The sequence below is a fragment of the Pelodiscus sinensis genome, chromosome 10 (genome assembly GCF_049634645.1).
Source record: "Pelodiscus sinensis isolate JC-2024 chromosome 10, ASM4963464v1, whole genome shotgun sequence".
In the NCBI taxonomy this organism is placed as follows: domain Eukaryota; kingdom Metazoa; phylum Chordata; order Testudines; family Trionychidae; genus Pelodiscus; species Pelodiscus sinensis.
The window spans coordinates 51,442,708-51,455,365 of record NC_134720.1 but is presented as its reverse complement, the minus strand read 5'-3'; the positions used below and the strand labels follow the sequence as shown (position 1 = coordinate 51,455,365).

The 12,658-nt window shown below is 61.3% G+C and overlaps 1 protein-coding gene across 4 annotated transcripts in view; it reads left to right on the top strand.

Annotated features, from left to right (window-relative positions):
- The window catches only part of MASP1 (MBL associated serine protease 1), a 60,262-nt gene that overhangs the window by 38,195 nt on the left and 9,409 nt on the right, over positions 1 to 12,658 (top strand). For 2 of the 4 annotated variants that reach the window (XM_075938223.1, XM_075938225.1), the window contains 2 exons: positions 1,881 to 1,955; positions 8,335 to 12,298. In XM_075938223.1, the coding sequence (XP_075794338.1) occupies positions 1,881 to 1,955; positions 8,335 to 9,230 (971 nt within the window). In that variant the 3' untranslated portion in view covers positions 9,231 to 12,298. Of the gene's footprint in view, positions 1 to 1,880; positions 1,956 to 7,184; positions 7,322 to 8,334; positions 12,299 to 12,658 lie in introns of those variants that run through there. The other 2 variants (XR_012906329.1, XM_075938224.1) reach the window with 2 other exon arrangements.

The window sequence follows — 12,658 nt, the reverse complement described above, 5'->3', positions numbered from 1 at the left end:
TCAGGGGCGGGCTCTGGCCAGGCGGTGCTGACCTCTGGAAGCAGCTGGCATGTCCAGTCCTAAGCACAGGGAGCCCCGCCCACAGGGGCCACCCTACAGCTCCCATTGGCCAGGAACCACGGCCAATGGGAGCCTGGGGTGAACTTCTAGGGGTCGTGCGGAGCCAGGGCAGGCAGGGAGCCCCGAGCCCCCCGGCACCAGCGTCCGGACTTTAGCAGCCCGGGGCTGCCCAGAGCTGCCAGGTCCCTTTTCAACCGGGCGTCCCGGTCAGACACCGGATGCTCCCGTGTGCCTCCTGGGCGCTGAGAGCCCGCAAGGGGGAAGGACTCCAGCCCGAGCATCTACGCTGCCCTATACAGCCCAGGCCCCAGCCGGAGTCAGCTGTCCCGGGCTGGGAGCAGCGGGGCTGAGGGTCTTTGCCTGCTGGGTGCAAACAGCCTGACTTCCTGTGGTCAGGGCTCCACTTCCATTGGCAGCCAGGTCACAGCTCGGCTCCCCTTACGGGGAGGGTCTGCAGCCGGCGGTGGCAGGTGCGCTAGGCAGGGGGAGGCGTTGCCTTCCCAACCCGCCAGCCTGGCCCCGCCCAGACTCCGCCCCCGGAATGCCGGCTGGAGGCACACTGGGGCGGAGTGTTGCTGCCCCCAGCACCCGCCCTCCCTGTGCTCCAGGGCCACTCCACTTCCTCGTGCGGGGCTGGCCTCTGTGGAGGGCGGAGCCTGGGAAGGGGGCGGGGCCCTGGCAGAAAGGGCAAAGCTGGGGCAGAAGGAGCAGGGCTGGGGGCTTGCTTGGCCCTACCTTCACCACCGCCCATGTCTGCAGCCACCGCTGGCCCCGGCCTGCTCTGAGCAGCATTGCAAGTGCCTTTCGGTGCCTGAAGCAAAATGCAGGACAATGTAGCACTTTAAAGACTAACAAGATGGTTTATTAGATGATGAGCTTTCGTGGGCCAGACCCACTTCCTCAGATCAAAAGATTTTTTTGATCTAAGGAAGTGGGTCTGGCCCACGAAAGCTCATCATCTAATAAACCATCTTGTTAGTCTTTAAAGTGCTACATTGTCCTGCATTTTGCTTCAGCCACCCCAGACTAACACGGCTACATTTCTATCACTTTCGGTGCCTGACTCCCATGGGTTTCCTGCACGCCAGGGCTCTGCTTTCCACGCTCCGCCCGGCCCCGCGTGGGGCGCGCGGCGTTGCAAACCTCCATGGGCCGCGTTTGCGCTCTCAGCCCCCCTCCGGCACCCGTGGACGTGCCCCCGACCCATCCAGAGACCCAGCCCGGCCGCTCCGGGGGAGGCGTGGCGATCGGCAGGATCTGCTCACATCCCAGCCCCCTTGCTCTGGACCCCGCTGCTCCCCCGTCTCCCGGGCCCTGCCCGAGTGCGCAATCACCTTTGGCATGGCGGGCGCCTGCAGGGAACCAGCCCAGCCCATCTGTCCTGCATTATGTTAGCAGGGCCTGACAGCCTGGGAAGGAGAAGCAAATGGGCCCATGGCCAGCAGGGGCAGGACAGACCACAAGCCGCCGGAGAGGCCGGCAGGGGAGCGCAAATCCCCATACACACGGGCGTGCAGATGCCCTTCATTTCTCCCTGCCCTGGAAAATCATCGGGGGGAGGGGGAGCAGTGGAGGGGCCTTTCACACAATCCGACTCCCCCCCAACACACCTCCCGGGCCCCAGGCTGGCTCCCAGACTCCAGATGGCCCCCGGCTGTCGGCGGAGCGTGCGCCCCTGGGCGCCAGACCGACAGCCGCAGCCGGCGGTGCCACTAACCCGGGTAACCCCGCAGGCTGTGGCTGTGGGGTGGTCCAGGCAACAGGCGGCCGGAGGAGCGGGTGTGCATCGTGCTCCCGGGTCACAGGCTGCTCTCTTCCAGGCAGGTACACCTGTGACGCGACGGGGGTGTGGAGGAGCGAGGAGCTGGGGACCGCGCTGCCGTCGTGCCGCCCAGGTAAGGAGCCGCCGCCGGGGAGGGGGTGGCTTGTGCCGGCGTCGGCCGGAGCAGCATTCGCTCTACAAGGGGTAACAGGGCGCGATGCGACTGGTACGGGCTAGGACGAGGGTCGGGGGCTGGTCAGGCCGGCAGGGACACGCAGGGCAGAGCTGTGTGCCACGGGGGGTTGGCTTCCGACCACCCCACACGCCACAGGAGCTGAGCTCCAGGGGTGGGTTCGGGGCCCATCTCTATTGCGGTGGCCAAACCCTGCCCCGACAGCCTCTGCAGGTACCCACGGGATTGCACTGGTGGGACGTGGCCCAGGGTGGACAGCCCCTTAGAACCCGCCTCGGGCAGCCTCCCACGAGCCCAGCAAAAATCAGACGCCCAGCAGGGCGGGTCTTTAAATACCGGCCCAAGAGAGTCCCCCTCTAGGCGTGCTCTCCAATGGCCCCCGTGCTCTGCACCCATTCGCCGGTGGGTCCTCGCTAGCCCTGCTTTACCGCTGGCAACACTGTGGCTGAGTCACTAAGGGACAGGCCACAGGCCACAGAGAGAGGCAGTGTCAAGGGGGGGAATTCGGCTCCTAGCTCCGATGTCTGCATTCGGGCCACCTCGCGCTGTTGATTAGGTGGCGTCCACCTAGCCCCGGTGGCTGGTAACAGGTTTTCTCTGGGTAGACCCACGGGAATGCAGCGTGTTAGGCGCATTTAGAAAGCAGGGGTGGGGAAGCTTTTTTGGAGAGGGGCTAGTAACCCACAGAAAAATCAGTTGGGGGCCGCACGCAAGCAGAGAGACCCTCCCCACTTTCCCCTCGCACACCAGAGCCTGGGGGGGCCAGGCTAGTAGATTTCGTGGGCCCCAGCCCCACGGGGGAAAGGCAGTGGAGGGGCTGGCGTGCTAGCACCAGCTCCCCACTGCTGTGGGAGCCCTGAGCCTCGGGGGCTGGATCCAAGCAATCCGGGGGCCGCATCCGGCCTCAGGTCCCCCACCCCTGATTCAAAGCCTAGAGTCTGAGCCACAGAGAGAGGCAGCAAAACGTGGGGATGTCTTGGGTCCTCGCCCACCTCCGCTCCTCTAGCTCGCCGCTGCTTTGTCCTGGGAAAGGCGGAGCCCCCGCGGGTGCCCAGCGCTGAAAGCCACTTCACGTTTCCGACAGGTCCTGTCTTATTGCCACCCGGGGCCTGCTAGCTCGTCACATGGCTCAGCTGGGCCGCACTGTCTGCCCTAGAGAAACCCTCTCCTCCCCTTTCCCTCTGCTTCTCACAACGCCCCCAGATCTCACCGGCCGCAGGGCCAGCCCCCGCACACAGCTTCCGGGCTGTTTGCTGCCGCGCCGTCAGGTCTCCCAGACTCCTTTCATGGTCTTGTCCTGGGCGTCGTTGTTCAAACACCCTGCAGCCCTGCACTCCTGTATGAAGGCTTTGTTCGCTCATCTAGGACTGAAGCAGGGTTCCCTGTGAGCTGAGCACTTGGGCGGCGGTCCAGGAGAGATTCAGGTCCCACCCAACTAATTGGTAGAGCTGACCACAGCCAGCAGCATGTGCGTCTATGTGTGGTGCACATCTGCACATGCCTTGGTGCACACAACAAAATTCATTCCACACACCGACGGGGAAACTTTGAGGGGACATTGGCCAGGAAGACTAGTCCCACGGGGGCTTGGCTGGCGAATCGCCCCTCACCCAGAGAGTGCAGGGATAGCAAGTTTCAAAGGCTCACCCTTCCCGCTCGATCCAGAGCAAGACCAAGCTGCGAGATGAGGATCCGCATCGGGTTTTGCCACCACCACGGCGGCGGCCCAGTCTCCTGCCACAGCCACTGCTGCGGTGCCTGTTCCGTGGAGGGGCCAAGGGCTCCGGTGCCCAGGCCTTTCAGGGAGCAATAAATGCAGCAATAAGAAACTTCCCTCTCCTCTGCGGGGTTCAGCTTCCGCTCCCACTCCTGCTGGCTCCAGTGGCCTGACTCCATCGTAACCAGCTCCGCTCCTGGCCCCAGCATGGGCAGGGAACACGTGCGCCGGAAGCCTCCTGAAGGAGCCTTTGGGATGTCTAGGCTGACCTCCCGCCTCCCGCGAACCCAGGCTGACGTCGCTTCGGTCCCTCCGGGCTGAGCGGGGGTAACCCCCACTCCTGCCGGGGGTGGGTCGCTGCCCCGTGGAGTGTCACGCAGACCACGGACAGCGAGAGACAAGAGTGCGGGCGCTCGACAGGCTGGGCTGAGAGCCGGCTGGCTTTATAGCTCAGGCTGTAGAGGGCCCTACGCTGAGGTCCCAGGTTTGAATCTGCCTGCTGGTAGTTACACTGAGTTCAGAGCTTCCTGTCCCGTTGCCAGCCCCCTCCCTGAACTGGGCACCGCAGTCTCATTGGGGACCCAGGCCTTGTTCCACAGAAAGGGATGCAGCCCCCCAGGGGAGTCCCAAGGTTTCCTGGCCAATGGAGATGGAGGGCCTGGTGCGGGGGGGTTAAGGATGATGGTGGCCTGTATCCCAAAGGCAGAGAACAAAGGATGTTGTGGCTCTGTAGTTACCTCTCTTCAGCACCCCAGGGACCATGGGAATGGCCGGGCCTGGGGCTTTGCCTAGGCAACCATTTCCAGCAGTGAGTGGCCGTAACGGTCCCCAGGCAAGCTCCCCCTTGGACACTGAGGACCAGCCTTGTGGCCAGGACTGTGGCAAGCTCCTTCTGGCCTGAGGTGACAAACATTTTGCCTTTAGTCATCGGGGCTTCCGATGGGGCTGGCGAGCCAGGGGCTCCCGTCTCTGATCCCCTCGGGGGACATGACGGACAGAGGGAGCGAGCTGTCCAGAGAGCAGTGCTGGTTCAGCCGGCCTCAGACTCCCTCCCCCTTCCCTCAAGCCAGTCGCCCACCGGCACGTAACCCCGCCCCCCGGCCGCTGCGCCGCACCCTCCAGCTGCCGTGAGCAAGAGCCCTGCCAGCGCCTTCAGGGCTTGGTCTACATTTCGTTAGAATAAATATTTGGCAGGAGCAGCTTCCGCTAACCCTATGCCATGTCCCTAGGGGGGAAGGCCGCTTTCCGGCAGGCTGACAGCTGGCCAGCGCTGTTTGGCTAAGTGCATTTTGTATTCCTGACAGCATTTGAAAAGGGAGAGAACTTAAACACGCACGCGCGCACACACATGCATGTCCACACGCATACAGATGCATGTGCATACATGTGTACTCCCATGTGCAGACGTGTACTCACATGCATGCACATGTGCACGCCTGTATATGCATGTGCCTGTACAGACACACGTGTGGACACGCACATATACACATCCGCACATGCATGTCCACACACACACACAGCTACACACATATATGTGCGTGCAGTACAGACACACACATACTCGTGTACACACACACATGCCCACACATATACACATACGTGCGTGTACACATATGCATGTGCATGCGAACATACATACACGTACACATGTAACCCACACACCTAGGCTGTGTCTAGACTGGCCAGTTTTTCTGGAAAATCAGCCGCTTTTCTGGAAACACTTTCCAGCTGTCTGCACTGGCCGCTTGAATTTCCGCAAAAGCACTGATAATCTCATGTAAGAGTGTCAGTGTTTTTGTGGAAATACTATGCTGCTCCCGTTCGGGCAAAAGTCCTTTTGCGCAAAACTTTTGCGCAAAAGGGTCAGTGAAGACAGCTCGGATTTGTTTTCCGGTGTGGTTGTTACACACACACACACAGAGCCACTTCTAGAAGGCCCATCTTTACAAGTCACCTTTCCCCGGTGGGTGTCAGACAGCACAAGCTCAGGCTGGGGTAACAAATTAGGCAGCACGGTGGAATGAAACTGATCAGTCCCTGGTCCATATCAGGCAGCTCGATGCTATTGTCCCTCCTTACCCGCTGGGGACCTCTTTGGAGAGGCAGAGCTGTCTATTGGGCTGAGGATGTGGCTGTGAGCCATGAATCAACCTCATCTGCTTATGTAGCCAGTCCGCCCCCTCCAAAGTACACGTCTGTATCTGAATCCCAGAGTTAGACTCGTGTTTATTATTTCTCTCTTTTATTTCTGTCTTTATTTTGCTGGGTGGGGTCTTTATTTCGCATCAGGTTACCCTTGTCCTGTTAGCAGCACCGATTAAAGCATCGTGTCACGGTGCCCACTTAAATTGCAACCTGGTTTGTCACTGAAGCACAAAGGAGAGCCTTGCTAGGCTAGAGCACCCCTTGTTATCAGAGTAGAAGAATGGCCATATTGGGTCAGCCCAAAGGTCCATCTAGCCCAGGGTCCTGTCTGCCCACAGTAGCCAATCTAGGTGCCCCAGAGGGAGAGAACAGAACAGGGAATCATCAAGTGAATCCTGTTATATAGTCTTGGCCTTCACAACATCCTCTGGCAAGGAGTTCCACAGGTTAACGGTGTGTTGTGGCCAGATATGCTCCCTTTTATTTGTCTTAAACCTGCTGCCTATTCCTATTTATTATTTCTCTCTTTTATTTCTGTATTTATTTTGCTGGGTGGGGTCTTTATTTCGCACCAGTTTACCCTTGTCCTGTTAACAGCACCAATTAAAGCATCGTGTCACGATGCCCACTTAAATTGCAACCTGGTTTGTCACTGAAGCACAGAGGATGGCCGGGCTGGGCGAGGGCGCTGCAGAAGCAAAGCAACACAGGCCTGATATTTTGGGGTCCGTGCATAAGTGGGATGATCCCCACATCCGTGGTCTGCTGACAAAGACCCTGATGCTGCCCTTAATGACACAGGAGCAAAGACCCTGATGCTGCCCTTAAAGACCCTTAATGACACAGGAGCAAACCCCGAGCGAAATCGTTGGCTTTCCGGTGTGGTTAAGGCTTAGCTGCTTGGCTGCTTGGCCCTGTGAAATCTACTGAGTCACATCAGTGCCAGACCCGGGCCGGCGAGATCGGGGTCAGGCAGCACCTCCTTTCCGAGGCTCTTTGGCCATCAGCCCAGCGATAGGCATTAGGGAGCTGAATGCTTTTCCTGCCAGAAAACCAGCGCTGCTTCTGCAGCCACAGAGGTTGGCCCTGAGGTCTCCGATGGGGACAGACAGGAACGACGTCCATCCCATTACCTGAGCCAGTCTTGGGATCAGATCGACTTCATCTGCGCAGGCATCAAATCCCAGCTGGGCTTGCCCAGCCCAGTAATGGAAAACACGGGGGCTGTCGAGTCCCACAGATCCGCCAGCCGGCTCCAGGGCGGGGCGGGGATCGGACGACTTGCTTTTGTTCTGTTTCCTTGCCAGCTGGAGCCGAAGACCTTCCAATGGCAGGCAGGGGGCACTAGCGGCGGGACTCTTCCATGGTTCGGGGCGAAGGGGGGGCGTTGAGCAGGTGGAGAGTGTTCAAACTCTTCCCGCCTCCCCTCCCGCCCCCCATGCAGGTATTCTGGGCTTCGAAAGGGCAATGATGGATAGCGCGAGGCGGCGTGCATGCATCATTGCGGGTAGATTATGCCACAGGCCTGCGCCACACGCGTCCTTCCTGCAGCGTGAGTCATGCACTCAGAGGAGACCCTGCCCGAGGCTGGCAGGGGTAACGCATGAATTGGTAGCAGAGCGGAAGGGGAGTTAAGTTCATTAAATACGTGCAGCTCGGAGGCCGCCCAGGGAAAGCAGATGACCAAGAGGCCAGGCTGTGAGAGTCAGGACACCCGGGTCTCATTCCAGCACTGTCTAAATAGACAAGCCCAAAAAATAGGGGAAGGGGAAACTGAGGCACAAATTGAGTGCCCAGGATCACAGGCAGGGAAAGGCATTGCCTTCCCACACTGCCAGCCTGGCCCTGCCCAGTCTCCACCCCCAGGACACTAACTGTAGGGTGGGGGCCTTGGCTCCCCTGGGGGCAGAGCTTGCCTTCCCCAGCCTTCCTTTCACCCACCACTCAGGGTAGGACTAGAACCCAGGTCTCCTGAGGTGCCTTCCAGTGCCCTGTCTGCTGGACTGCACAGCCCTGGAGACAGATGCGGGGCAGCCCCCTAGGTTTCAGCAGGCACTGAAGCAGCCCAGGTCGGCCCTGTCTGACGTTCGCAGCAGAACGGGGCTAGGAAGGTGCCAAGCGATGGAGCCAGGGACCACCTTTAGGGACTGAAATAAGGCTGAAAATCCGCACGTGCCCTTCTCCCAGAGGTAACAGAGAGGGCCATGGGACTGTCATTAAAACCCAGCCTGCTCCGCACCCTGGTGCGTTCATCGTAGGGACCTGCAGGGGTGTTGGGTCTTTTCCAGCACACGTGCTCTCCAGAACGAGGACTGTCCCGTGGGCGTAGAAATAAGAGACCGTGGTTCTTAGGAGACAGAGCCGCACTGGCATAATCTACTGGAGAATCCCTTTTCTGCTCTTCCTGTGGAGGTGCGGACCCTGTTGGATTAACTCCCTTGTCCTTTCTCTCCCCAGTGTGTGGCAAGCCCGTCCGCCCCCTACCCGGGATAATCAAGCGCATCATCGGGGGGCGCAACGCGGAGCCTGGCTTCTTCCCGTGGCAGGCCCTGATCGTGGTCGAGGACACGTCCCGGGTCCCCAACGACAAGTGGTTCGGCAGCGGGGCCCTGCTCTCCGACTCCTGGGTGCTGACGGCAGCCCACGTCCTCCGCTCCCAGCGGCGGGACAACACCGTCATCCCCGTGTCCAAAGAGCACGTCACCGTCTACCTGGGCCTGCACGACGTGCGGCAGAAGCAGGACGCCGCCAACCGGAGCGTGGCGGCCATCGTGCTGCACGAGGGCTTCGACATCCAGAACTACAACCACGACATCGCCCTGGTCAAGCTGACGCAGGCGGTGACCATGGGCCCCCACGTGATGCCCGTCTGCCTGCCCCAGTTCGCGCACGAGCTGGAGGGGCCGCACCCCCACACCGTGGGCCTGGTGGCTGGCTGGGGCATCTCCAACCCCAACGTGACCGTGGACGAGCTCATCAGCTCGGGGATGAGGACGCTGTCGGACACCCTGCAGTACGTCAAGCTGCCGGTGGTGCTGCACGCCGAGTGCAAGACCAGCTACGAGTCCCGCTCGGGGAACTACAGCGTGACCGAGAACATGTTCTGCGCCGGCTACTACGAAGGCGGGAAGGACACCTGCCTGGGGGACAGCGGAGGAGCCTTCATCATCCAGGACCCCGGGACCCAGCGGTGGGTGGCCCAAGGCCTGGTCTCGTGGGGCGGGCCGGAGGAGTGCGGCAGCAAGCAAGTGTACGGGGTGTACACCAAAGTGTCCAACTACGTGGACTGGGTGGAGGAGCAGATGGGGTCCTCGCTCAAGGGGCCATTCCAGGATCCTGAGCCGGAGAGATGAGCTCCCTTCCCCCCAGCCAGCAGGCACGACTCTGCTCTTTTGCCACCAATAGCAGCAACACCCAATCTCCTCCCCCCCTGCATCCCCTCCCCAGCCTTATTTCACGGGGTCTGCCCCTTCAGGCGCTCTCAGGGGTGTGCCCGCGCGGCGGCCCACGGGAATGAGCTGGCGGGCCTCGGCCAGGCGCCTCAGCAGGTCAGGAGTCACAGTCACCCAGAAAATACCCCCCGGGGCCTGGCCCCTGGGCTGGCGTCGCCACGGAGGAGCCCAGGAGCGGGTGGGGCTGTGCCGACGGACCTCTGCCTACCAGGGTGGCCAGGACGCTCGTAGGGAAAGCCGTGCCCGGTCGCTGCCTGGCTGGGCACAGAAAGGCCCTCAGCACCCGTGGCTGCCAAGCCAGGACACTCCTTTGTGCTGCCCCCGCTTCTGCCACTGCTCCGGGGTGGGGCAGGGCAGGAAAACCCGGCGGTAACAACACAGGGCCCCTGACTCCGGGCCCCTCTTCCGGAGCCGTAACCGGGGAGGAGGTGGGGTTCTTCAGAGCGCGGGACCCTGCTGTATTTTCAAACCAAACTCCGGCGGGGGAGCTCGTTCAGCGCCAGGGAGCCGTCAGTAACCCGAATCCAGAGTGAAACCAGATAGTCCCCCCCCCCCCCGCCCCATCTTCTGAGAGCTGTGAGCTTCCGCCTCCCCCCACCGCCGTTCCTCAGCCTTCCCCGCTTGGCGGCTCCCTGCACGCGCCTGTCCCCCCTCACGCCCCCCACCCCTCTCGCCACGCTCAGGGCCAAGCGCATCGGCCGTTTCCGGTGCTTTTGCTTTGAAACCGTCGGGCAGCCTCCCTCTGGACCCGGCTCCCTCCCACCCTGCGTTCGCACTGGGTCCGGCTTCTCCTCAGCCCTCCCTGGGCCCTGCCCTGGCATCCCGCCCAGCCGCGTTTGGTCACCACAGCGCGGGGCGTGCTCCTGGCTCGGCTGCCACGCCTCAGCCTGGCCTCGAAGGCAGGCGCCTCTTGCTTGGCCTGCATCTTCCCTTCTCTCCCGCGCCGGCTGGGCCCCAGGCTGCTTCGAGGGAGGCTTCCCACAGGCAGGAGTCAAACCTGCCGGGTTGCCCACGGAAACCGCATCACACTCCAGAGCGAGGATGGGTTCAGCCTGGCCGCAGACGCCCGTGCTCTGATCCCACCAATCACACGAGCGTCTCGTTGCCATTTGTAATTGTCTCAAGCACATTTGGCGAGTGAGGCCGAGCCAGCGGGCCGGATCCAGATACCATTTACACTGGTGTAGATCCAGAGTCACTCCACTTCAGCAACCTCAGGAGTGAGGTTCACCGGCACAAGCCAGTCCCGAATCGAGCCCACCGGTGAGCCAGACCAGGGGCAGGCTTTCCTCATCGACGGCAGGGCCAGTGTGGCTCAGGCCTGCCCTGGCAGCTGCCCGTCTGCCCCTGCTGTACCTGCCGCCGTCTTCTCTGCGCTGGGACTGCGTAGAGCCGCACCGGGCTGGCTGCTCGGGGCGGGCACATGGGCACACAGGGTGTGAACCCATCCCGCTCCTTTCCCCGGGGGGCGGGGGTGTCCTGGCTCCCTGTCCTCGTCTAGCATCGTCCTGCCCCTCACACCTGGGACATCTGTGCGAAGTCTGTGCCCAGGCCCGGAGGTGCAGTGATGAGACCTCTGTATGTACAGGGCCCTGGCTTTGCTTTCTCCCCCCGTCCCCCCAGCCCAGAGCTTTATCTCAGAGCGGGGCAGCCCCCCATGTGCCCATGAGCTGGGAGCTCCCCACCCTCAGAGCCTGGCCAGACGCCGCATCCCTCTTGGTAGCAAACCCACCGTGTTCCCAGAGCAATACAGGCCGAAGGTGGAGCAGAACAAAGCCAGGCAGGGGAGGGGGCTTGCATCCACGCCACACACACACACACACACACACACAAACAAAAACACATACACAAACACACACACACATGCACACACACTTCCAGAGCGGTGATAGAAACGGAGCCGTGTTAGTCTGGTGTAGCTGAAGCAAAAAACAGGACTAGGTAGCACTTTAAAGACTTGTTAGTCTTTCAAGTGCTCCATAGTGCTGGTTTTTTACTTCCAGAGCTGTGTGGCTTGGCAGGCTGAGTTCACAGCCGTCCTTCCCTTGAACTTCCCTGCCCCGGAGGTGTGGCCCCTGCTGTTTTGAGCCGGAGGGGCCCCAGGGTGAGTGAAATCTCCCATGTTTCCCGGGGTTACCTATGGGAGCTGCCTCACATTCCCGAGGTGGGATGGCTTCAGCCTGACGTCCCAGCCCCCGAACTGTGCGGAACCCCAGGCTCACAGACGACTCCCTGCTGGCGTCACGGCCCTGCTGACCGCGCCTGGTTGGTACCCGCCTGCCCCATCCTGAGGCTCAGGCCTCGAGCCGGCACCGGGCACAGGCGGGAACGGCGGGATTCTCCCTCTCGGAGGGTGTCCAGGCCACATTCCCATTCTGTTCCGCGCCTGCCAGGGGCCGGGCCGGTGGCACCCAGGGACCGGACGCCTCCTGGGAGCCAAGTGTCACTTACTTCCAGCCAAAGCCCTTCGAGGGACTTACAGACTCTTACAGGCTGAGGAAACACACTCCGGGCGTGTCTCGCTCGCTAGGCCTTTAGCCCACCTCTTGCATGCGGCTCTGGTCTCCGCCGGGTGCTTGGGAAGCCCCGTGCCCCATAGCAAAAGACGGAAGGGGAGCTGTCCTCTGAGGGCTACGTCTGCTGAGCCACACCTTGCCGATCTGGCTTGGTTTTACTCAGACCCGGCGAGTTTCCCCTGGGTAAAAGTTGAGTAAACGCTGAGCGAGAACCTCCGCCTTTGACCCGCAGCCGTTTGAGCACGGCCTAAAAGGAGCAAGATTGTCCAGAGTCCAAAGGAACGTGTCTATGGTACACACCAGCTACGGCCTGCACTCCCGCTTTTGCCTCGTAGCTAGAGGATCGCGTCTGTTTTATATTTTTGTACTCCATCCGGTCGGCTGTCGAGCGCGGTGTACGGGCAGGCTGTATCGTTCCTACCGGGAACCAAATAAAGCCATGCTACGTACAAAGCAGGCCTGCTGGCCCTTGCATTGTTCTAACCGGGAGATGGGTTCGTGGGACTGTGTGTGGGTTGCCGCACCCTGCGTTCGCACTGCTGGGCCGTGCCGCTCCCCCGTCCCCAACCAGGGGGCTCCTTATGGATGCGCACCCCCTCGCAAAGTGTGGGCGCCCCGAGGTTTTTCCTCTGCTTGCTCCAGTCATAAATAGAATGACGGTCATCCTCACCCAGCTCCTAAGGCCACAGGGAGCTAGCCAGAAGCAGACACACCTGTTTGATCCGGGCAGACAATCCCTGTTCCCAATGGGAAGTTAGATCACTCCGGATCCTGCCAGTGTGCCCCTGGGTGGGGAATTCCTGCCTGACCACA